Source organism: Aythya marila (assembly GCF_965140915.1).
Source record: "Aythya marila genome assembly, chromosome: 10".
Taxonomy (NCBI): Eukaryota; Metazoa; Chordata; class Aves; order Anseriformes; family Anatidae; genus Aythya; species Aythya marila.
The window spans coordinates 19,024,801-19,051,289 of NC_139051.1; the positions used below are offsets into that span (position 1 = coordinate 19,024,801).

General features: G+C 38.3%; 1 protein-coding gene across 6 annotated transcripts; it reads right to left on the reverse strand.

Annotated features, from left to right (window-relative positions):
• On the reverse strand, positions 1 to 24,416 carry PTPDC1 (protein tyrosine phosphatase domain containing 1). Of its 6 annotated transcripts, none has more exons than XM_082767789.1 (10): positions 24,387 to 24,416; positions 11,098 to 11,190; positions 8,195 to 8,366; positions 7,250 to 7,330; positions 6,906 to 7,024; positions 5,984 to 6,121; positions 4,166 to 5,373; positions 3,240 to 3,425; positions 1,709 to 1,819; positions 1 to 1,064 (listed from the first exon to the last, which is right to left on the reverse strand). In XM_082767789.1, exons 2-10 carry the CDS (start codon positions 11,180 to 11,182, stop codon positions 948 to 950), a joined length of 2,217 nt encoding a protein of 738 aa, XP_082623915.1. In that variant the 5' UTR covers positions 11,183 to 11,190; positions 24,387 to 24,416; the 3' UTR covers positions 1 to 947. The 6 variants fall into 6 exon arrangements, 5 of the variants coding, with proteins under 5 accessions (XP_082623915.1, XP_082623911.1, XP_082623914.1 ...); XR_014318165.1 differs by lacking the exons at positions 11,098 to 11,190; positions 24,387 to 24,416 and adding exons at positions 2,725 to 2,843; positions 8,941 to 9,220 and having other exon boundaries at positions 937 to 1,064; XM_082767785.1 differs by lacking the exons at positions 11,098 to 11,190; positions 24,387 to 24,416 and adding an exon at positions 8,941 to 9,220.
• Between the last annotated feature and the right edge of the window lie 2,073 nt (positions 24,417 to 26,489).

Sequence of the window (26,489 nt, forward strand, 5' to 3'; positions counted from 1 at the left end):
GCTGTCATCAAAAACTCAGCATGATGATATCCCCGTTGTTCTGTCCTATTAGATGAAAATGCCGCAATAAAGTGTACCGTAGATAAGATTTTCATTGATTATTTTTGAGTGTTATTCTGTTACATTTCTGTATAAGTTTTTGCTGAATATAAGTACAGAGAAAATTATATCTTTTTAAATGTTTGATGATTACATATTTTTTCCACTTAAAATAAGGTCTATAAAAATTTAACTAGTAAGGTAAAACTTTGCTTGTATTCAAAGCATTTAAGATGACACAGCCTATCTTCCATTAAAAAAAAAAAATCTAACTTCAGACCTTTATAACTTCATACTCAATACATTTAATGTATTTCTCTTCTGCAACACCTCTTAGAAATACATTGGTGAAAATTATTTAAGGTATCTACAAGAAAAAAAATTATCTGCTGCTAACAGTAGACCCTAAGCTCTGTTCACTATTTTCTAAATTTTCTAAAAGCAAAAGTTTTGTAAGTTCAGCCAGTTTTTATTTTTCTGCAAAATAATATCAAGTAACATTAATGTAAACATATTTAATGTTAATACATAAACTCAATCCATTAAACCTTCATGTACCATGGCACTGAATTTATGGCAACCTTGTAACTTGAAAATAGCATAGCTTGCCAATGACAGAGGAGTCTAAATCATTAAATACATCTGAAGAAAAGAGAACAGTTCACAAAATAAAAGCATTGTACTTGAAACCAAAATGCTACAGTACGGTCACGCAGGAGCTGTTCCTTAGAACCATGTAGATGGAACAATTGTCACTAAAACTGCCTCTAAAAAAATAAAACGTTTTGTTAAAAACTACTGTCACCTGAAGTTAAGTAAATCATACCAAATAGCACAAAATACAGTAGCTGGAAAATGCAAAATAATTTGGTAGACCCATCTAATTCTTCAGCATTGCCATGCAGAAATCAAGAGGGATTTTCTGTTCCTTCCTTAAGCTTTTTTCTTTTTTCTTCCAGTGTTTGTTTAAATACTTTTTTCAAGGTATTGTAAACATAGGGTCCATCTTCAGAATCGAAGCTTGTCTAATAAAAGGAAGAAAATATAGCAAAATGCAAAGTAGATGACCAACATTTTTTAAATCAGTTTTCAGATTTATCAAAGAAAATACGTGTTGTGTTATGGCATACTTAATACTGAGTATTTACAATTTTTTGCTGACTAAACATTAAAACAAGCTAACCAGAGGAGAGGAGAAATGTCATGATTGTTTTAACAGGTGGCATGTCTGTAGATTTACAAAAGATTAGGAAGCAATTAACTTTCTTTTCAAATAATTTCACTTGCTGAACTGCAATGTAATTTTAGAAAATAATTTAATCTGATGATAAGAGTCCAAGTAGTAAAGGCTACTCCCAATGCCTACTTGATCTCACCCCGTAGAAATTATCTTTTCCCTAACATGAAGAAGTTCATGAATTGGACTTGAGCCAGAAATAGAAAAATGCGACTGAAGGACTGAGGCTGTAGTGACAGAATGTAATTTTATTGAGAGTATTTCCTATCTTTTATGTAGGCTGGTTATTATAAAATATAAACTCTGAAATAACATGAGTACATGAAGTGTGAAGGAATTACTGTAATTTTTAACACAGAGGACTGCTCTGTTGATTCACCCTACATGATTTACAACAAATAAATACGATGTCTTGGACAAATGGTTACTTGCCTTAGTGAAAGCTTTAATAGCACGAGCAAGTAAGGCCTCCTCCACATCAGCTGGTAGCATTTGCAAGTTCACCACACAGTGTAAAATACAAAGGATAGTCTGACACTGTTCCTGATGGGTAAAAAGGAACAGCAGCTTGTTAGAAGAAATCTTTTCAAGAAAAACATTTAACTTTCCATTTTTGTTAATTGCTGTTCAAATATCAGACCGCGCCTTTCTGTATTGAAACCTTCAGGTGTAGGAGTTGGGGAGAGAATTTTTACAAGCCTTAAGAGTTTCTATGTAATTGTTTCAGTCATGATGGGAGAAACTCTTCTCTTGTGTATCTCAGACTATTCTGGAAATTTCAACAAGGTCAGGCATTCTTCTGGAGACCTGGCATTTCAAGGTTCCCAACACAAGAAGTGCAACACTCACGTGAGGTAGCATAGAAAAAGTGAGATTAGATCTTTTCAGTCTCAAATGCTATGCACGTTAGCTCTTTCCCCAGCTAATGTAGCATGATCTACATCTCCTTCTGCCCTACCAAGTATCCTTCACCATGAAAAGAAGCTTGCAGAGAGACTAGGATGTATATAAATGGAGCAAAGTATCCTTGGAGCTGCTAATTCCCATCCCTTTGGATGGGATTATAGGTTTCTATTTTGATAGATTAAAAGTGTTCTTTATTTTGATACAAACAGAAACTTAAAACTCGATAGGGTGGAAGAATGCGTCAGGAAGAAACATGACATTTTGAGATGAAGAATTCTGAATGTCATGTCATTAAAGTGGTCACTGCACACAAAGTCTGCCCACCTACTGTTTAGAAGCTGTATTCTTGGGTATCTAGAGGTTATTAAAAGGGGCCCTATCTTTTTCGCAAATACTTTGGAAGCAATTCCCAAAGAATTACGAAATGAGTTTGCATAATTAAGAGGTCAAGAATAGAAGTGGGTTTGTTTTGTTTTGTTTTATTTACCCTGCATCTAGCTCTTTGGGGTAAGCACAGTTAAGTGATTGTGGATCATAAGTACCTGTTTCTCATTTCAGAGTTCAAATGGTCACAGTTCTGAATTAAGTAAAGGATTTTGGCCTGCCTTCTGTATCCTTCAATTGGCAAATTCTTCCTATTCCTTGTCCAGTTCTTCTGAAACTGATGGAGTATGATGTTTGCACAGCAAACATGACGACTGTTAAGCACAGCTGACAGATTTGACATTAACAAAAGCCATACAAAAGGCAAGTTTCTTGTCTTTGCCCCTGGATCTCCAACTGGAGAATTTGCAGGCATGCAAATGCAGTTGGGCTTCTACCAAATAAGTTCCAAAGATAACTCAGACTTTTCTTATAATATTCATCATGGTAGTATTATTGATTACAGCTCATACTATTGAATATAAAAATAATCCTCGTTTTGATTTTTAAAGAGATTGGAGTTGCCTTTAGAGAGTACAGTTTCTGTGTCTAAAGGCAATAAATGAATGGTTCAGCATGTATTAACAAAATATACTTAACAGTAAAATAATGGATTGACATATATAATATCTACCTTTCTCAGCAAGTTAAGTGCATCTTGTGATTCTATGCAATTTTTTGCCAACATGTCAATATCATCTTTGGATATAATAGGTTCTTTCAGTTGCTCGATCCAGGACCACATCAAGCTACAGAGGATGAAAGGATCTCTCTCAGTACAGATTTTATCCCAAGCTCCATCTCGAGAATTCAGTTCTTTCTTTAGGGGGAAAAAAAAAAAGGAGGAGGGGGGGAAGAGGGTGAAAATGAATCATCTATTTACTTTTACTGGCATTCTCTTTGATTGTAGCAGTACTTGGCTGCTTACATTCCAACATGAACAGAAGACTTAACAGTTCCAAAAAAAATATATTTTTTCTTTTTCTAAAGCATCAACATTAATCAGCAGTAATACAAGTGATTCTTTAAAACAGAAGGATGACATAAGTAGTGCAGCTCTGACTCTCCCAGTTATCTCCTAGAACATGTAAAATAGCTTTGAATTCCTACTTTAAAACAAATGTTGGTAGGAGGATTTGGTTTTGAGAATAAGCAATTAAGTTTCTACGAAATACTTTTACACACAGAATCCTCCGATTAGGTCCGAGAAAGCGCTGATTAAAAACAACATAGCTCTAACTTCATTGCTGATAGCATAAAAGTACTACAGATATTAAGTTAAGCTACAGATAATAGCATCAATTTTCATTAGTTTGTAAAATGAATGAACGCAACCAGAAACAATGTTCTAACCTCCAGTTAGATAACAAAATTTGTAGGTTCACTTTGTTTCCTACTGAAAGAGCTGGTGATAACTGACAAATACAATTATTTTCTTAACCAGAGCATAAATCTGTGTCTCAGCTCTTTCAAAGCACATGGTAGCATTTTTGCCATTCTAGGAATTAACCTAGGTGAAACATTGCAGAATATACAACACTGAGTCAAATTAAAAATTACCTGCCACATTTCTACCTTCTGCTTCACTTCATCCTCTTCCAGAAATTCATTTATATTTGCAAGTGCTTTTGCTGCCAAAACCCTTCGGCCTTCCAAACTTAGTTCTGACTGCAGAACAATGTGTGGAATTGCCTCTGATGGATCTTTGCTACCTTGGCTTTCGCATCCAATGGAAAAGTTCACTTTAGAAGAAGAAGAAGAATCAGAGTCCTCGGAGACATAGACTTTTCTGCTGTACATATTAGTCATGCGTTCTTTCCTGTGACCAATCTCATTGGCAAAATTTTGCCTTGGTGTTCTAGTTTCCCTGGAAGTGTGGATAGATGATAGACCTGAAGAAAATGTTCTGCTGCGTTGTACTTCTTTGGTAGAGTTCCTTCTATGATGAACTGAAGATCCATCTTTTCGCCCATCCAAATTAAATTTAGTCTGACTCCAAATCGTACATGTATTACGCACTAACGCTTCTTTGTTTATATCCAGCTGTGGCTTTTGGTCATCTTTGGCAGAACACTCCTCACCACTGTTCTGCTTAAGTTTGTTGCACTGTAATATCTGAGCAGGTACTGTCCACGCAGTTTCTGCTTGTTCTAAGAGGAACTCGGTTCTCCTTAAATCTGACTCACTATAGCTAAGACGCCTTTTCACATGAGTGAGAGGCTGAAGGCAGTTGATGTTCCTTCTTTTCCAAAGGGGATCACATTCGTGTGCCAGGGAGAAAAGAGAATCCTGGGTCTCAAAGGGGGCCGAGTGGGCGTGGGAGGAGTCCGATGTGTCGCTGTCTTGCCTTGCCAGTTCTTTATCTAGCTGTGCAGACACCAGCTGAGAAACAGTCTTTTCAATTTCAGCTGAGAGATCTGGTATATCTAACAGTTCTGCTTCTATCACTTGTCTATTTTCTGCCAAGTCTAGCAACAGTTTGCAAACTAGATGAATGAGTTTTGGCACGTGTTTGAGATGCCTGCTCTCGTAGCCATGGAGCAGGTGTCTTTGGCGGGTCAGGTACTGGGACAGTGTCACCGTGTGTGCCTTGGGTTCGCAGCATGCAAACACATTTCTCAGAGGAATCAAAAACTGAGTGAATTCTCTGATGCATAGTAACTGCCCTCTAGTCTGAATAGAATTAGGCCTTTTTGCTCTGACAAAAAGAATTGCTTGGTCAGCTGTCATTCTTGTTGCAAAAACTAAGTAGCAAGCTACTAGAACACCTGGGAAATATAAACACAAAAATTAGCTGAAGAACTATCAAACTGAAACAAACATTCAGAAGAACCATGGGGTAAAAATGAACGTAGGTACAGATAGAGGTTTTGTGCCCTTTATTACCTGATGCTGTTAGGCAAGTATAGTTGCTTTCCTTGGACCACAAGATACAGTAAACCCACTCTCACTACACTTGAAGTGAGAGCTAGTTTCTCACCACAGCATTTCTAGGAGTTGCATCATAAGTGAACACGGGAGCGATGGTGCCTTCTACAGGAACAACTCAGGCAAACGAGTCTTGAAAGAGCCAGGAGTAATTGAAATTTTAGGTGAATTTTTCCCATCAAAAGATAGCTGCCCCATATGAATGTAACAGTGCATCATTATACAGATTCAAAAATCTTCAAACCTTACAGGTTTCTGTGTTTATATATTAAAACTGATCTCTTCCACTGCTGACTGACCATTTTCACCAATTTGTTTAGCATTTTTAACCACTTTATAGATATACATCTTTCGATGATATAGAATTTAAATCGTTAACAAATTATGACAATAGGGGGTTTGCATCTTCAGAAAAACAATGCTGTTGATCTTGCAGTAGAGCACACTTACCTGTCCGACCCAGTCCTGCATGACAGTGAACAGCTACCCTTCCTTCCTGCAACGCAAAAGCCATGACTTTTACCATATCAAGTATAGTAGTGAGAGATGCCACTCCATAATCCTTCCATCCAAAATTATAAAAATAAACTAAAATGAAAAGAGAGAGAGTTATTTGCTTTACTGAATGTGAAATTTTCAGTACTAAATGCAGGGGAGAGATGACTAATAAATGATAGTATTAAAAACGCATAAAGAATCTTAGGAGAATATGACTACTTATTGTTTGCAAGAGATTATTTTCCTATTTCAGAGTACTTTTGCTGTTTCACTTTGATAAATACGTGACGCTAGCAAAGATTTGTCAAACTCAAATTCAGCTGGAATGTGAAAGATATAACAAAGCGGAGTGATTCATACAAAAATTACTGAGCTATACATAGGTAGAACATAATCTTTTCTTTTTAGAAATAAAAGCACCGCTTCAGTCCAAAGCTGTTTCTTACACAGAAGCACTTTTCCTCATCTCAGCATTTGAAAATATAAAAATACTGTCATTACAAATGTCCTTTAATCAAAAACCATTCTATAGCCTAGGTAAGAAAACCTGAGTTATACCAGATCTTGAAACAACATTAATGTTTTATATGTTTGGGAACTCAGAAGAAAAAAAAAAAAAAAAAAGCAAAAAACACAGCTGTTGTCCTTTCTTTATTCTAAATACCTGAATGTAAACCCTCTAATATCACTCTACATATATACAGTATTGGATAATGTGTTATTCACTCTCAGTTTTATTTGCCAAGTTTTATGTTTACACCCTCTTTTGTACAACATTTCTTATATAGCTGCTTTTAATACATGAGAATTCAAGTAAAAATATCTGGTGCTGAAGTGAATAATTAATGAGGAATGGCAGCAGGATTGAACTTACTTCCAGCCTCCATGAAAGCTTCAGGAAGGTAAGTGAAACCACTTTCTTGTTCCAATGGATTCCCACAGCTCGCATGCTCCCCAGGACGCTGAAGGTTAATTATGGTTTTTATGCCACATCTTAAGGAAGGAATAGATGAGTCTAAGCATTATATGCAACCAAAATCTTATTATCCCTTATTTTCTGAAACACACATTTATTCTTAGGGGAGAAAAAATCTTTATACTGTTGCATCAGGAAAATGAGAGGATCTTTAGCAACTATCCAAATCTGTGTTGAAAGAGAAAATGGATTGGGAATTACTTGAGTAATACCTACAATAAATAATGAGTAAATTTTGTTACCTTTCGAACTGCTCAATAATGTTGTACTTTTCAATTAATTCTGTTGAGGGTCGAGCCATAGCCAGTATGTTATCTGTTATCCTAAGAAATTAAAAAAGTAGTAGTTTTTATTACTGGTACGCTAATAAAGATGATAATGATATTATTAATAACTTCCCCGGTATGAATTTGCTATGATTAGATTACTATGTGATTTTTAAGAAGGACAGAAACACATTGTTGATTAAATAGAAATGATTTTTCAAAGAATTCTACTATCATACACCGTTAGTGGTAAATCCTATTAAACTAATACAGGTATTACATATCAAAAGACCATTACTTCAACTATTTAAATGCCAGTCCAATTAACACATTAAAAAATTCCTTTGAATAAAAATCTGGACTGATCCCTGTTTGTCCCTTTAAGGCTTGTATGCTTCTTAATAGCATTCACTGTTACTGTTAAAAATTTAAAAGATATTTTTCACATAAGTAATACTGTATATGGATATGCTTTTTTGAACACACATTATTTCATCTCCAGTAACTGTTTTTACTTTGAAATTCTATTATGACCACATTTTAATTAATTTGCATTTTAAATCTTAGCCAGAAATGTCTGTAACCCAGAATATGTATATATATGTGTGTGTGTATGCATATATATATATATATATATATATATATATATATAGTTCATGACAGATAGGTATTTATTCTTTGGGATCTGAACCAAACCTATTGGAAATACACAGAAGTCTTTCATCACTTTTACTGGGCTATGTACAATGGCTATTATGGTTTACTGTTAATTTGTAATTTTGAACCACGCTATCATTATGTTTATACTTAACTTGGAAGTGGTTGATTTGGAAAAAAAAAAAAAATCTTAAGTATGATTCTCTTGTTTAATAAATATACTGGATCCAGTTACATTTAGTGACAGTAAATGCTGCATACTACCAAGAAGAGTAGAGCCCTTTAATGGCTTGCTCCTGGTCACTCCATCGAGCTGGGTTCTCATACTTGCAAGCACGTCCACCGCACGCCATGGAGCACTGCATGTGACCAGGAATGACATGGCGAAGGCGCTCCCCGACTTTAGTGTATTTTGCTGTTGGACGCCTTGAACTTCCTATAACACAAGCAAAAGTAGTTAGTAAGGTGGCTTTCAAATTCATTTCCACCTTAAAAGCATCTGTTCAGCCTTACGTCAACAAAGTTACAAAGAGCATACAGATATGAAATATGTAAATTTACAACTCATTTTTAAACATGGACTTTAAGGATTCTAAGGGAAAAAAAACATTGATTTAAAAAGCTTTTTACAAGCAAAAAGTTGCTTTTTCTCATAGCAAATTTGTTTTTTCTGATGAAGTTATAGGTGTGTGATAACCTGTGCAGCAGAACAAATGTCACTGTCATCTTCCACCTAAAATCAAAAATAGTTAGTCGTGTACTTGGTATATGTATGAAGGTGTGCTTCTGTTTTATCTGTTCTCTGTAATTGAGCTGTTAGAGTGAAAAGCATGTATTAATACTCAAATACGAATCTATGAATGAAATATAAAATACAGAAAAAAAATATTTTAAACAGTATTTTATGCATCTATATGTAATACAGTCAACAGAGCAAAAGCATTTGAATTGGACAACAAGAACAGCAACAAAACCAGAACTGCCAACAGTTTGAATGAAAACTACTTTACTCTTTTTTTCAGGAAAAGTTGCATCCAGCTCCTCGGGGCTCAGAGATGATATCGCCACCATAACGCGCTGAGTTGATGATGACAGTACCTCCACCACCGAGCTCCGGCGCCTCTGGATTATGCGGAGAAGGGGATCGGAGGACGAATGCCTCCGGCCCTGGAAAAAGTTGCTAAAAATACTCGCAGCTGAACGCCTCCGGGGTGAGCCCTGCATGACTGCCTGGCCCCAGTGACAGTGTGGCAGGGTGCTGAGGACGCGCTGATCGAACACCCCAGTTGTTCTGTGCCGAAGTTGCAGGGATGTGCAGCATCCTCCCGCCTGCTCCGGCAGCCAGAAGGCAGGGGCTGAGCTGTCACCATAGTAACTCGCAGCCAGCCCCGAGGCAGCGAGATGCTGTAGGGGCTGGTTCTGGTTGGGACAAGCTGTTCCGCCGCCGATGAAAATAGTTGCATTTCAAGCAGATAATTTTGGAAATGGATGGGGAACAACCAAAACATTTTCCGTAAACAATGTGAGTATTTTAGTTGGTCATAAATAACACACATTCAGAACTTGCTAAGACACAAAATAGTATATTCAAAAGAACAATCAGAATGCAGTTGGGGGCTCTGCTTCCTGAGAAATCTGTAAGTACATTATACTCCCCCACCTCTTGGGTTAACATTCCACAACCACCTCTCTCCCTCTGCTTAGTTGCTCCAAAATGCATCATTAGCTCTGTAATGATTGGGATTAGTGTGTTCCTACTGAAATGGCTCAGTACATGATGAATTGTAGACTGTTCGCTCTGGACCATTCATATCTTCAACAAAACACAATTTGTTATTCAAAACAAAAGGCTTATTTTTTTTCAGGGCACAGCTCTTTTATTAACCAAAGCTGTTAGCCCTACAGACTGAGATAAAGCAGATTATGGGGAGGAGAAGATGCATTGGTTGAGTGCTTTAGGCTTATGAAGGTAGATATTAGGTGGCAAATTGCCTCCCTCTTTGCTTCTAGCGTGGTAAGAACGAGCTGGCCAGAAGGACTGCTCAAAAACAGGACTGTTGTTTTCAAAAGCACAAAATTGTTATGCAACTATGTGGAGAACAAACTACAGAAATGTTTAAAAAAAAATAAAATAAAATAAAATAAACCTTCCCATTGTTTGTGCATTAGACTGGATGTTAAAGGAGAAAGCCTGGGGAAATAATGAAGAAAAGTCACCACAGCTTTGGTCACCTGACAAATAAATGCTGTTGCATTTTCCTAAGGATATATACTATCATCAGTCAGTGTTTGATTTTTTCTTTTGTATTATGAAACCAGGAATTCTTAAAGAGGAATTGCGTATGAGAAAGCTCTCTTGATAAACATTCCTCAGGTAAACATGTACTGTTTTCTCCTAGGTACTGAAGAGGAACAGAGTGACTGAATTTTGAATACTGCTCCCCAGCTCTTCAGACATGGTAAGGTTTTCTGTAGATACCAGGCATTAATTGTCGGTAGTGATGTGGTATGAGAAAAGGAAAACGTTAAAGCTGACTGTTAGCTGTCGTTTCAAAGATCTGAGTATTCTAATAAAGCTGATATTAGGAGATAAGAAAATATTTGAATGTGTTTTCATATGGTGTGTTAGGTTGAAGAAAAAGGAAGGAGAAAAAGAGGCTACTTCAAGTGCTACCTATATCCAGCAAATGCAAAAAAAAATGCTTTCCAGTTAATTATATGGCTTTCTTATATTTAATTCTTATTCTTTCTCTTCTCAGAATCTTTTCTTCAGGATATATTAAATGATGGAGTCAGAAATGAGCAAGATAAAATGCTGCACACCATATTTTTCCATTGAATCTACCATGATTTGCAAATACTCACCCAAAGTAAGACTTAAGATATTTTATTATAGAATTCTTTTTGTTGAAGAGTTGTTTACACTTTCAGAGAGCAAGGCGGTTTCTGAACATGGAAATGACACAGGTTCTTTAATTAAGAGACTTGACAATATGGAAGTAACATAAAAGCTTAAAAACACATCACGGTGATAATGTTACGCAGTTTGTTTTTGTTAGAGACATTTTTAAGATTATAATTTGATAATGCATCTTTTCTCTATGGAAAAAAAATCATAATTTCTTTAAGCACTTTTTATGAATGGCATTATCAGAGGAAGTTATTACCTGAACTCATATTTGCAAGATGTACGCTGCTCTCTAGCAATGAAGAATATGGGAGTTCATTTTGTAGCAAAACTCCTGCAGCCATTGCAGTACCTGTTGAAACAGTAGTGTGTTCATTGTAAATCTACAATACATTAAAAAAAGGCAAAATAAAGCTGAGTTAAAGTTGAGTACCTGACACGTGGTTGTAAGTTGCCCCAAGCTTAAGATTGGGGCAGTCAGACATGGACGGTACTTGGGTTTTGATGTGCAGTCATCTTAAAGTTCAACTGCTTCACTGTCTGCCCCAGCAATTTGAAGTTTAGTTAATTGTGTATTTCCAGCTCCAGAGTCTGGCTGACTGTGTACTTCAAAGTGTGTGCTTTATATGGACAGGAGGCACTACCCTAGATGCCTCCATCTTGATTTTCTCAAATTTGTAAAGGTAACCATACAACTGTAAGTCTAACTGGAACCTTCCAAGGGGCAGTTCCAGCAAATCTAATGATACCAGAATGGCAGCACTATTTCTAAATCATACCATTCATACTTTTAGCTGATGCTTGCCCAACAGACTATCCACAAGGTACGTGCTTTCTCTGCTCTCCTCCCTCCACTCTTTGTTTCTGGTATGATGGCAAGTTTGAAATCACATATATGAAGATTCTCTTCTAAAAACAAAAGTGAACCCAAGACTTTGTCTAAGCAGAAAACACATTTTAATACAATTTCTGATACAAAGCAAGTCATTTTCTGAAGAGACTGTGTCTGACAAAGAGAACTAAAGGAAGGCTGTAAACAGAAACACATCAGTCACTGTGATGTGTAAGTAAACCAACTACATGGATGCTAACTGAAAATTTTTACCCGTTAAAAGATCTCTTCCTCTTATCTCAATAGTAAAATAGTTGCAAATGTAATGTTAAAAATAAATAAAGATTATACCAAGTTAAGTAGGTCTCTGCTGTAACTATTGAAACTTTTCTATATAGACGAACCTTCTGTGCCATGTTTTGGAAAACCAGTGTCAGAATTTAGCAGCATAAATAGCGTTTAACAGATTTACTAAAAATATTGAAAAAATAAAATAAAATAAAATAAAAAGTAATGCAGGGATTATGTGGTAAACAATCCAGTGCTGTGTTGAAATGAGGTATTAACTGCTTGCTGCTTACTGTCCACTCTTTATCTATAATACTGCATAATTATTTTAAGTATCTGAATAGGGGCACATAAAATTTCATTAATTCATATTACACTATCTGCCACATGGTTGAATAAATTGAAATTATTCTTCCAACCATGCTTATGGATTTTATTCCATATCAAAGTCACCTAGTACAACTCTGTCCTTTTCGAGATGCTTGAAGGTGGGAACTGAATATACATGCCCATTAATAGCCTTTTAATACCGCTGCATCAGTGGCCTCAAAAATACAAGAATTGTGTGTGTTTGTGAAAGCCAAGAGGCCTTTCAAAACTTAAGTGAAGTTAAGGAATGCATTTCTAATGTACATCTGTATATTATTAAGAATATTCATTCAGATCTTTCAGATGAATCTTACACTAGACTAAAGGGTATCCTGAACATTTTCTACTCAGCTACTTGACCATCTGGCTGCACTTTTACAAGTCAATGCCTTTAATAAGTAAGCAGGAATACAGGCACAACTTGCATTCTATTTTGAGCTCTAATTACCTTAATTACCTTTTTCTTTTTTTTTCTTTTTTTCCCTCCCCAATGGACTTTGAAATCAGTAATAGATGGCTTTCACGATCAGAGGAAACTCAGCAGCTAAAGAAATATTTCTATTTCTCGGAAATTTCTCTCAAAAATCTTAATAGCTTTTCCAGATAACATACAAGCATTTGAAAAAGTCCGATGTAATCATACGGGCAGCAGGATCACCACCAGTCACGCTGTTCTGACAATGAACGGTAGCTGCCAGAGAAAACCCAGTCCAGTAAGGCTGTGCCCCACTAACCCAGGACACAGCTCAAGCTTCTCTGCATGATTCCCCCATGGGAAGGAATGTGGGTGAAACACCTGTATCCTGAAAAGGCCATCATCTTTCCCTAAAATGTTCCAGAATTCAAGCTTCAAGCTAAGTTGGAAATCTGGCATTTCTAACGTTTGTAGTTGAATTTACAAAGTACCACATTTTTTTAACAAAGTTTTGGATATGCAGTATACAGCACTTCATGAAATTGTTGGAAATAGAATTTGATTTCTTGAGCTTTTATCGGAGGCAGTGTTTTCTTATGTATGCTAGGACTGAGTTCAGGCAACTCTTTCTGAATCTATAGTTCCATGAAATCATTGCTTTTTTAATATTTTTCCATAGTCTGTTATCTGTGTTGCAAGAAGTGAAACAGCTCACTGTGATTTGTTTGAAAATATAAGTGAATTTACTACAGAGTTATTTAATCACAAACTAATAGGTTGCTCAGCACAGACTACAGACTCGTGTAATATTTGTGCTGCACCTGTCTGAACAATATCCTTAACAGTAAATGCAAATAATTTTCTTGAAATATGGAATAAAGAATATGAATGTTATTTAAATAGAGACCGAGTTTTCCAGACATACATCGCAGGATGTGTCAGAATGAATACTGTATTATAGAAAGTCTCCATTCAAAAATGAAGACTTACATGCTACAGCAGTATTACCTGCAACTTACTGGTAAAATAAGGCTACTCGGAACAATAAATGAAACCGAACATCATCTGTTAGTTACTGTATTTCACAGACATTTATGTATGCCTGTTAGTTTTCCTATTTGCTTGTACCCAGTGTTAGACTGAAGAAGTGAGATGAAACAGTACAGATATTACTATTAATCAAAGTTACTTTCCTCTTTTTTTTTTTTTTTCAACCAGATTTCAGGCCTTTACAGAAGAGGGAAGAGATGCAGACGACATATCTACAATATACAAAATACTAGCAAGATTGCTCAAAATGGCAGATGTAAACAATGTGTTTGTTTGTTTGTTTGTTTTTCTTTTTTAACAAATTAGACCTCTCTCAAATTTTTTTAGTAGACCAAATCTCTATTTCCTGTTCTGTATGACCAGGCAATTCCAATTCTCTGTTTTGTTGTATATTTTTCTGAAACAAACAAACAAAAAGTTAAGTAAGATTGTGATAAGAGTTTACAAAGAAATGATGCACTCCCTTGAACAAAGGTAAAAAGTTTTATTTTGGGACAGGCAGTACTATTTCCGTGTTGTTATTACAGAGAGGGCTATTACTGTCCTGCAAATAAGAACAGCATTAAAAGCTAAAATAGTGGTTGGGTAAAAGAAACATAACTCTCCTGTTTTTTCTCTGTACATTTTTTAGTTTTAAAAAGGTCCTTTTCAGCATTTTGTTCATCGTGTTAACACTTGACAGATGCTAGAGAAAAAACAAGTCTCAAATGTTATTCCAGGTCACGTTCCTTATTAGCTCCCTGAGGGAACTGGGTCACGTGCCTTGTGGCAATCATGACACCACCTTAATCAGATCCCCTCTGTTATCTGGGTGACATGCATTTCTATTGCCATGACAGCAAAGAGGCTGGCCTTTTAATCCTGCTATCACAATTTAAGAAATGGAACGGTGTCTTAGGTGATGTTCCATCTCTTTATATTTTATCATGGGAAGCAATGTCATTAAGCTTGCATAAACGCCACAGGTAATGCAACCAAAGTGTAGAAAAAATAACATTGATGATGGCTGACTGAAGTAAACAGCAGAACCCCATTGCCCAGGAAAACAAGCGTACATTGAAATCAGATATCAAGCCCTCAGGGGATATTTCAACAGGTCCCTCTGAGGCGTGGATTTTTTACATGTTTTGGTGTCTCTTTGCGTCATTTCTTTTCTCTATTTTTGAGCAGCCCGATCCCTAACAGAAGGGATGGATCAGCTTTTGTTGTCTGTTGGTAGCACTGCTGATTCACCTGTTGCATTTGGTAACAAATGACAGCTGTCAAATATGCATCATCTACGCAGAGGTGAATTTCTTGCAGAGGAAATAGTATAGGCACACTGTGGTGCCTTTGGTGAGGCCAGTCTGTGCTCCCACGTGCATTTTAGGGAGTGATGCAGCCTCTGGTCTACATCCACTTCCTCTGGAATGAAAGGGCTTCTCTTTGTGGAGATACAGGTTAAGCAGCAAAATGCCACACCGCAAGGAGGGCAAGGGAGAGATCAGGGATCTGCAACCAACTGGTGGGCAGCCTTGGCCAGGAGGAGCATACAGGAGGCATGCCTTCCTGGTTCACAAGAGCGTGCAAAAAGGATTATTTCGTAGAATGTCAGGACCTGGAAATCAGTGGTTTCCAGTCACTGGGCTGATTTTTTGCTCCAAAATGAAATGAAAAAAAGGAACTATGTCCAATGTCTCATGTTTTAGCAGCCAGAAAAGCCAAAAAGTGCAAAGACAAGGGCTGGTCCCAGCTGACCTTAGCAATTAATATGGTTATTTAATAAATGCAATTACTATCTTTAGAACATGTTTTCAAAACAGAAGAGCTTGTAGTTGAGACTGGAATGATTACAGTTGTGCCAGTTCAGCTGCCAGCACAAACAGGAATCCTCTCCGCATTTCTGTGGAGCTGTTTACTAATAGTGGAGTCCCATTTCTTCAGATTTATATGGATTTGGTAACTAGAATATGACAGCAAACCACATATTCCAAAAGATTAGTTTTTATGTTAACATTAGAAACCTTGGATAAGCTTTCAATTTTTTAATGTCAGTGTATAAGAAAAGCTATTTTAAACCTCAAATATATTCATGCAATAGAGGTAAATGCTGATGCTTATGCTTGTCATATAAAATGCGGGGATTGTTTTTTACTGTTTTCTTGCCTTTTGAAATGAATTGTTCTCTCCCCTGTTGTATTCACATATAAGTAACTAACCAGTGGCCAATTTTTAAAGCAAGATAGTCAACTGCAGATGCAGGCAGTGGCCATATTAGCTTAGCACCTATGCCCACCATTAAAATTAAACATCATTAAAATTCACTCTGTGGCCTGATTCTGTAAGTACTTATCTTCAGTAGCTCTGCTTTTGTGAGCAGTCCCATAGAAGTCAACAGGGTATTTGTCGAAATGGAAGATTGTATGGGATAAAGTTGCATTGCCAAAATGCAAAGTTCTGAAAACTGCACTAATTACTTTACATAACTAAAGATAACTCAGGTAATTAAGCAAAAATATGATCATGTACTGAGGACTGTTTTATAGATACTAAAGTGGTTAAGAGCTAATAAATTATAACTTGGTCATTAAATTCAGGTTTTACATCTGATAATATAGGCAGATCATTAACATTTTTGATAGAAAAATCTAAGTACACTGAGGGGTAGTTAGTGACTTCTACAAGAAGCACTGGTAAATGAAATCATATTGAAAAGTACAACACACTATCTACTTTGAACATTGCCAGAAATAACAAAACATTTATTTCTAAAGTTTTAGAAAAATAGTAGATAACTTTTTTCCTTAAACTTGATCATTATGATTCAGTTTCTTGTTCTAATACTTATTGCAGTAAAAAAAAAAAAAAAAAAATCACTGATAAGCCATATCACAAATACTTTAGCTACAAGTAAAAGGCTTGAAGGCAGTTAGCACACCTATTTCAATAGGCACACACCTCACTTCCCTAGGCTTGCTTGAAATTTGGAAGGTTTACTACCTATGAGCAAACATGAGAAAATCATAAAAAGAAAATAAACACAGAGATATAGGACAAAGGGAAGATAAGGTAATAACTTGAATGCATGTTCAGCTATATGGAATTTATACAGCAGAACAATACTACAGCTGTTGTCAAACTCTGGTGATTTCACTGGGAATGCAACAAAAACTAATTTGTTATTTCCATGAGTTGGGTTGTTGCTTTTATTTTTCCTTTAGGAAAAAAAAAAAATCATCATCTGTTTTAATTAAAGGTGAATGTCATTTAATCATTAAGCATGATATTTACAAAGGACTACAGCTCCTTTCATGTACAAAAGAGACAAAAGAATAAAATCCGTTAGAAAATTATGTAGGTGTTGCTCTGGTGATTCAGTATTTGCTATTAATAGTTTTTTTGACATAAATAGCAAGAAACTGCAACCTAAGATGATGGACAGGTCTACCAATTGACTTGATTCATCTCATTAAGTCACGTCAGCTTTCTGTGATAGTGTTAACGCAGTAGTTAAGAGAAGTTATTTTAAACTACCTTGAACAGGTTGGCAACCAGTAATTACTATTGAGAATTATAAAGTAGATGGTGTAAAAATGAATAAATTAACTGTTCTACAAAGAAAAATGAGTGACTCAGATATTACGGATCATGAATATCATGTTTACTAAGACTAGTAGATTTGTCAGACTACATACAGAAGAATGAAATATTGTCAGCACAGCTGAATGCTACTGAAAGCATTCATAAGTGGAAAAGTTTTAAAACTGAACTCTACGACTTAAAAGAAAATATTTTTATACTGCAGATAGTCAAATCCAGCAAATTTACGTGACCTTTAATATAGTAGAATTTCAGTAATTTCAGTTGAACATCTTACCTGTTACCCTGCAAAAAGAGTGAGTTAGTGTTGATCCCTTCATTGCTGCTGTATCAATTTCAAGAAATATATTGTAGGGAATTCACCTTTGCAGAAGAGATGCTGAATGGTGTTGCCACAGTATTTCCTGGAGTTAATTGGATTCGTGATGGTAATCTGGGAGGAGCCTGTAACTATCTTTTCTTAACTTAAGACTGTATGAGGAATGCCTTACAGGCGATGCAGATAATCGTCCCATAAACTGCTTTCTGTGTCTGCCTTGATTTTAAAGGGATTGAGGCAAACAGGCCACACCAACCTGTTTTAATAACTGAACCCTCCGTATCGTTCTGCTTCATCCTTTCCATTCACCTCATTTTCCTGTTATCAACCACAAGTAAATATGTGTGTCTACATGTGCCAGACCACTAAGCACACAGTTACAAAAATCATTTGGGGAACGTACCTTAATTGCAGTTAAACTGATACAGTAATTTTATAACAACATGGAAAGAAACTGTCTTTTGTTTGTACCTGTGTTTGCACCCTGAACAAAACTTACTATTTTTCAAATACTATCATTAAAGTATGTAAATTGAGTGTAAATTAACTGTATTAAAATGAACACCTCAAAAGCAGAAAGAAAAAAAAATAAGCAAAAAGAAGAAAAATAAGTTATGAATGGAGAGGATATGATCTACCAAAAACAAACAAACAAACAAACAAACAAAAAAACACACACACACACACAAGGACTTTGTTGATTTAACTAAGGTGAGCTAAAATAAAGTAAGAAAACAAGATAAATAAAATAGGATATGATATTCTATTTTACTACAATTTCAACTACTAAATATTATCTGACAAGAAAGGCTTTTGTCTATTTCCACAGCTTACCTACACATTAAAAAAAAAAAAAAAAAAAAAGGCTAGTGTTAATTAAGTGCTTACTCACTATTTGTCATTAAAAATACCTCCCAATTACTTAGAGAAAAAGAAAGTACTAGTGCAAGCTTCTGTGAATGGGGTGTGTGTATTATTTAAACAAGTAGGGACAGCAAGCTGCAGGAGACAACTAATGCCAACGTACTTGTGCTCTGAACTGACCCCCTGCCTCACTTTGGCCAGCAGAGACAGGGCATATAACAGGACTATAATGTTTCATTAATTTTCAAAAATAATTTTATAGCAAAATCTCACTGTTATTGTTGTAATAATTGCAGCAAAAATCAGAATGAAAAAGAATCCGACTACTTTTGTATAGAAAAATTAATGTACTGAGAATAGAGAGAAATGAATTTAAAAGTCCTTAAGATTACACATCTAGTTTCTTACTAATGCTGCAGGGACAAAAAAAAATCATGGGCATTAAATAAACTGCAGACTATAATTTTATTAAAGAGAAAACATCATATATGTACACATATAAGGGCGTTTGTGAAAAAAAAAAAAAAATCTTAACTAAAAATGGCGCTTCAGAAGATTTGTATGCAGTTTTGGAAACCACTGGGGTACTGTCCGTCCTAACTGAAACCAGGACAGGTACTTTAGAAAATATGGTTGACGATTATTCTCTGATCACTTATCTTCAGTTAGATTTTTGAGTTTACATTTACTGTTTGCTACATATTTATTTTACAAAACCAATGTTTTGTAAACACTAGAAATATTTACATATGTTTGAATGTAAATGTGACTGTAAAATGAGACAAAAGCCATATAAAAGCATCTTCCTGGGGAAAACAGGCTTTTTTCAAGGCCCAAGTATGTCATTAAGAAATTCTACTTGCAGTTTTATTTTTTAATTACAAAGCTTCGTGAGGAATTTTACCTCATGAAGAAACCAGGTAGTGCTATGTTCAATCTGTTTTATTTTTCAACAGATTCACCTCCCAAAATGAATGCTAATTGAACCTAAGATGATCTCAGTGCCACCTGCATGATATTCTTTTAGTTTTTCCAAGTGTTTATATTCCTTTTTGTAGCTGAAAATGCATGATACGTGCACACAATGGAAATGCTTTTTTAAAAAACAAACCTATAACTATTTGTAATTGACTATTTTAAAATTATTTAATAACAGCCTGTAACTATTTTAACTAAGGCATATTATGTAGCCACGCATTCCTGCTTCTGTAACCTATAACGTGAGTGCGTATTGCTAAAAACTTGAAGTTCACTAATTTGAACTTTAAGGTTAGAAACGTGGGAGCTGTATCTGAAATACTGCAAAACTGAGTTTCGCCACTTCAACGACAACCAATACAAAGAATGTTTTCTTCCACTACAAAATAAGTTTTCAAAATTCTACAATTTTACTCATTCACTTCTTTAATGGCTGGTAGCAGTTTCAGTCCCACGGGTGCAGCACCCGCAGCCTCCCTGGCGTGCAGGTGGAACAGGAGAGCTCCAAGCCTCCCAACGCTGTCCTTACAGACAAGAACCAGCCAGCAGCCCCATGGCCTCCAGCAGTTAAATGACCGGCTGTAAGCACGTGGAATTGCACATTCACTTTGGTATCTTGTGGACCCAGGCAGAAACCAAAGCACGTCACTGCTTTAGAGGCCTGGGAAGTTCCTGGGATATAGAGAGTTTTGGAAGGAAGCTGTGTTACAATCATGGAAAATTTAGGTCAAAAAGACTTGAAGGTCATCCAGCCTGCTCAAGGCAGGGCTGACGTCCAGATCAGACCAAGAAATGCCAGTTTCCCTCTCTGAAGAGCCCTGCCCAAGTAACACTCCAACAGCAGCATCGCTTCTTGGTTTCATCACCCATTGTCTGTCCTCATTATAGAAGTGGCTCTAGAAATCCTGATCTAAGAATTGGGAGTAAGAGGACACATTTTTCAAGTGTTAGCACACAAAAATGTGTTCAACAAGTGGAGCATCTGGTAAAATATTTTGTAGGAGTAAACGGAGGAAGTTAGCAGATTTTTTAGGTGACTAAAGAACAAAGAGCAGTTCAGAATAATTAAGGAGCACTAATTAACTGAAATTTTTAATAAAAGTGTATTTTTATTTTTTTTTTTTTTTGGAAAGTTACTAAATGCTCACATTTGAGAGGCTGTCTCTGACATAACTTGGTGATTATTTTCCTGTGGCTAACACCACCGCACTGTTTACCTACGCGATTCTGGAAAAGGGCTCAGTCTTGGATGCTTTCAGATCTTGGTGCATCAGCCTGCCACTTGGCTGTGTCCGTCTGTAGGTGTTAGAGATTCGCTTGGCTGTCCCTTCTAGCTGTTCCTGCATTTGTACTCCTGGGTACTAGCAGCAATTTATTCAGCTGAAGAACTGATTTTTTTTCCAGTGATCTGCGAAGTTTAGCTAGTTCCAGGAATTGGTGCCAAACATGTTTGTTCAAACAGACTTGTCATCGTATTTTTGTCAAGACAAGGCTTTGTGCTAGCTGAGGATGACTTTTTGGGGGAGTTAACCATTAGGCTGAAATAATTTGCCATTTCCAAAGAAAGAATACAAAGAGTAGGTGGGAAGCTAGTGACTAAACTAATAATCTTTCTCTCTCTCTCTAGGTTTGGCATTTTCCTACTTAAATTGAAGAATCCCAAATCCTCTGGAAAATTCTGTTGAACTATGATTGCTCTTTAAAGATATTAATGAGCTTTTTAGGTAAGTAGAATGGGGTTGCCAGGCTTCTGGCAGTTTATTTCTCGGGCTGTCTCATGGCTACTCTGTAGTGGACTTGGTGAATCCACCTGTCCTGTGACCCTAGGTATGAATTTATCAGATTAGGCAGGTAGAAAAGTGTCTCACAGTGATCTGGATGCAATTGGGATGTTTGATCATTGTTTAGACTGCAGTGTTTTCATTGCTACATAGAATAAGAACATTAAATTATCCTAAAGCTTTAATAAAACTTAATTGTTTTTAATTTTACTTTAGCACAAATTACATATTTAGATTCCTAGCTGGCTTGGTACATTTTCTGTTTCATCTTCTGCTTTTTCCTCTTCTTGTAGTTTGGGTAATAAAAATCAATTAATGAAGCATTATTTCTGACTTGCATTAAAACACTGTACGGAATGCCTTAGCTTTGTGCAGGGACTGCTTTAGTTTTGTGTAACTTAAAAACTGTATGAAATTTTATTAAAGATTTTTTAGAAGCTTTGCTTTTAGACTTTTTTTTTTTTTCTGTCCCTTAAGCACCATGCAGTATCACACAGCAAATCAATCACAAAAGCAGGATCAAAACCTCTCATTTGTAGACCTCAAGTACACCGGCAGTGTTAGAGCTGCGAGACAAATACATGTTTAGATCCTTAATGAGATCCCAGAGCAACAGCCCACCTATGATCCCCACCCTCTTTCATCACCTGTACTTCCTACATTCATTCTTTTCCTGTTCTGTTCCACTGTCAGTTAAAATTGTCAATAATAAGATAAAATGGAAATGTGGTGAAGTGTTACGAAGGAGCAACATGATAATATGAAGATTTCAATTCAGAAGACGGTTCTAAAACTGAGGAATTGCATCAAGCATTACTTAAAGGTCCTTCAGTGGACTGGCAATGTAATAGGTGACAACAAGCCCAGGGAAATAACCTAGAACCTCTTTTTAGCCTCAGGCTTTGAAATCAAAGAAAAATTGCGACTTTAACTAGAGATTTAAAAAGGAAAGGAGAGGTGTCATAGGGCTAGAGCAACCCAGTTTAGCTCTCCTTTGTGAGACGGCCTGTTTTCTGGCTGTATCACACAGTGGCACCCAGGTGGCTGCAGAGCCCACATCGAGTATACTTTGGGTTAGTAGCTCTGTCTTTGAAATAGCCAGCAAATGTCAGGTAGTTGGAAAACAGAGAAATTAAGAAAATAATTCCTTCTTTCATACATTTTGTAACTTCTGAAGAGCTACCAACTTGTGAAGACCCTTGCAAAAGCACTGCTTAATGTATGTGTGGTTTCTAGGAAACGCTGGTCCTACTGTGAGCATGCAGAGCAGTTGTGGAGGATATACATGATAAAGCTCAGGTAAGCTCAGGTGTTCAGAAATGGCAGATTCAGTAAAGAGGAAATGTTAAGAAAATGAAGTAGATCTAAGGTAGCCACTCCTTTTAGGCACTTTATCATGTGCTTTTTCCTAAGGAACAGAATGGTCAAGCTCTGTAGCACAGGGGACTGTTTGGGCGAAGAACCAAAGGAAGTTAATAAAGTGGCAAGAGGTGCAGGTGAGAGACACAGCCACCTGCAAGTGATGTGTTACCTCCTTCTTGCTCCTGTGATAGGATTAAGGCTAGGAAACACTCCAGTGCAGAGAAAACAGGTATGTTTTTAATGTACTTTTCTAATTTACAACACTAATAGACTACCCAAAATCAGGAGCAAAAATGCTTAGAAATTCTTATGCTTTCTTGAAAACTAACCACAGAATGCAAAGCTAGAAGTTACTTGGGGATTGTTGTGCATGTGCTTAAGCAATTCTGCAGTCTGAAGCTTGTTTTGTAAAGCAGTGAACCTAGTGAGACCCCTGCCTGGGTATCAGAGAAAGAGCGGGGAATTGCGGTGGCCCAGGCAGCACCTTGCCCCGGAGGGAGGGAAGGGTCTCTCCATAACCTGTCAGGCACCGGGTCACCAACAGCACGTGGTGGTGACCAGCGAGGGCAGACTTCATGTTGCAATGCACTGGTTTGAAGGAGTTACAGGAATTACCTACGCTGTGCAGCCACTGAGTGCTTTGAGCCTGGCAGTCAGCACAAGCCCTCCAGCCCTGCACAGCCCTGCAGCGCAGCACAAAACACCCACCTGGGGCTCTTCTGGGTTGCCTTGCAAAGCAAGGGGAAACGTGCCTTGCCTTGTTGGACTGAGCATCTTTGAACAAGCCTGTCTGTGATTCTGAGTGATATACTAGCAGGAAGCAAAATCGAAGTAAGACAGCAAGCTTTAGTCTGCATTCAGAAACTGGGAGTGTTTTGCCACCTGTAAAACCACCTTGTGCTTTACCTGAGCACTTGCAGTCCATTTAATTTTCTCATCGTGTTTGTAGAGCCGCCCTTCCCAGCCACTGAAATTCCACCCAACTCAGATTTCACGATTTCTACCCGTGGCTCCTCTCATGTGTAACTTTACTCCTATTATAACACCATGTATCAGCGGTATCGTTTGATTTACAATGCTTAAGTGAAATGTTTCCTCAGGCACGTGGCAGAAGCGCCCTGCAGGAGGGTTTATGCTGCCACTGAAGCGGTCACGCAGGGCGTGGATCAGGCTGCTGATCGTACCCCTGGGACTCCTGCCCTAGCGCCCTGAGCACCGGCCCCCGAACTCGGGCTGCCACACATGTGGCTCTGTGCACGCTTTACGTAAACTACTGATGAGAAAGAGACAGAAAAACGCTTTCCAGCCACACGTAACTGCAAGTACTCGTGTCTGTGTTGCGCGTAATCTCTTGGGATTAATTACTTCGCAGACGTGGTGCTTCGTTGCACTAATTGAGGCGCAGGCCTCCCCGAAACACGGCTCTTTCTAAGAAGGGCGAAGCCAGGGAGGCACACAAAGGGGAAGCATTTAAGCCTGGGTCGCTAACACTCGCGGTACCCTCTTCTTTTCGGTGCTGCTCGAGGAGCGCGGCTTCAGCCTCCGGCCCAAAGCACCGGCAGCGGCTGTAAACCACCACCCCCCGGGAGCGGCGCTGCGAAGCTCCCCGGGGGGCCGAGCTTCTGCCAGCGGCCGCCGCTGAGCCTGTAAGCGGGGCCGCGGCCCAGGCCGAGGGCTCCCCGCGGGGCCGGGAGGGGGGCGCGGGACCCACCTGGGACCCGCCGGGCTCCCGCCGCGTCCCGCCGCCGCCGCTCCGCCGCCGCCCGGCCCGGGGGAGGCGGCGCCGGGCCCCGCGCATGCGGGCTGGGCCGCGGGGAGGGCGCGGGGCCTGAGGGGGGGCGGCCCGGCCCGGCCCGGCCCGGCCCGGCTCGGGGTGGCGGGGCCCGGAGGCTGTGTAAATCTGGGGCGGCTTCAGCGCGGCTCGGTCCGCGCAGCGTTCACCTTCCCCGTTTCCTACAGCACCCGTAGGCGCTCAACAAGCAACGCCGCGAGTGCAGCCCCTACCTCTGCCTCCCTTCAGACACCCAGTGCGCTTCCCCTGCTGCAGCAGCAACTGCAGCTGGCGTTTACAGGCTTCGGTTTGTAAATTATCTGTTAAATTATCTGCTACTTGGCCTGTGCGATGTGTGCCCTCGCCACGAGTTGTAATTCGCTGTGTGCTGAGTGCGGCTGCGAGCGTGCCGTGTGATAGCTGTGCCCTAAAGTTGTGTTTATCGTTACATAATTACGTGAATAAACACGCTTCCTGCATGCTTCAGAAAGAATTTATAAAGTTCGTACTATTCCTAAAAGCAAGCATAACGTTTTCTTTGTTTTGTTGTAAAGATACAGCCACAGAGGCATACCACGCTTTTTGAAAATAGCCACTGGCTTTGCTCCTCTGTCTGAAATGAGGAAAGAAGATCAGTTTTTCTCCACATCACGCCCTTGATCCCGCTCGTCGTGCAGCTGCACAAACACTTGTGCCAGCACAACGGTGTGTGCACAGGACAAGCCTGCCTCTGTCTCTGTGCTTCCCAGCAGGCTGCACAGGGAAGGGCCCCTCTCAGCACTGATCCGTGAGGAAGGAGCGCTCAGAAATGTCTGGTTTCAAAAAACAGGGGTGTTCCAGCAGAGAATGAGCCTAAGAGAGCAGAGAACTCACCAAGAACGAGTGGGGGGCTCTCAGACACAGACAAGGAAACGTTATTTTGGTTAGTTAGTTAGAGCAATTCCATAGAATATAAGGAGTGAAAAAAGGAAAAGGGCAATTTTTGTTTTCCCAGGAAGAGGCATGCATTCAGGTTTGGTGATACTTCTAGGTACATACTGATTCTCTAATAGTCTAGGGCCCAGTTCAAACCTGACACAAATGGAGTAACTCCCGCGAAGCCAAACCTACCAACCCCAGATCTGCGTTCTGCTGTTCAGATTTTACAAACTTTACCTGGCTGGAACTTATTTTAGATCAGCACATGCCACCTTGTGGCAAATTAACATCGTGCATCTGTTGTGTGTGTGTTTTTTTTTTTTTTTCCTTTTTTTTTTTTTTTTTTTCCTCTTTCCCTCAGCTCTGCAACAGTTTCTTTCTTTATTAAGGTACTGCTTCTTTTTATATTCCTTGTATTTTGGGGCTCAGATTGCTGTGGTGCCAAGCTGGGTTTCATCGCAGAAGATCTTCTGCTTCATCTCAGTAGTTCCTGCATATGTTGGAAACTCAATTTGGTGATATTTTGTACCTTGATCACATGGTCTGCCAACATAACGTGTGCTTTTCAGCAGGGCCTTCTGAGCACTTTCCAATTCAGAGCCATAGCAGCTAGCTGTAGTTAGTTAATCTGGAGAGTAAAGCATCGCAAAGAATACTGGGTGCCTGCCTTTAAACTTTTACTGTGATTTCTGCACCCAAATCATTCCTGCTCCTTACCTCTCTGGCACAAGCACTGGACTTAAACACATTATTCCTCTTTTTTTTTTTTTTTTTTTTTCTTAGGTCCCACTCGCTCACTGGGTATATCACTGTTCTTTTCCAGCATAAACACAGCCTTTACAAAGAGGGTTTAGGTTTTCGCTACAGGCCTCTCATTTGCAGTGTTTATGCAGGCGTATCACAGATTATACAATGTCTGTCTTGTTTGCAGTGAGCATCAGTGTTATGGGAAGAGAACAAAAGACTGCCAGAGATAATCAGCAGATGTAATGAAACAATGCCAGTAGCAAGAAAAAATAGCTGGAAAGGCCGCTTTTGAGGTTAGAGCAGTCCGCAGTGGAATGTGGTAATGCTGTTGTTAGTTTGGAGAGTGGATCTTAAGTAGGAGCAAGTTTGCAGATCCAT

Bases quoted from the DNA above. Each gene is read 5' to 3' on its own strand.
- PTPDC1 (XM_082767785.1), bottom strand. From the start codon at position 9,154: ATGCAGGGCTCACCCCGGAGGCGTTCAGCTGCGAGTATTTTTAGCAAC. The intron at 7,331-8,194 runs GTAGTATGCAGC...TTAATTTCTTAG, and splicing joins AAAGGGCTCTACTCTTCTTG to GATAACAGATAACATACTGG. The intron at 7,025-7,249 runs GTAACAAAATTT...TCCTTCCTTAAG, and splicing joins ATTATTGAGCAGTTCGAAAG to ATGTGGCATAAAAACCATAA.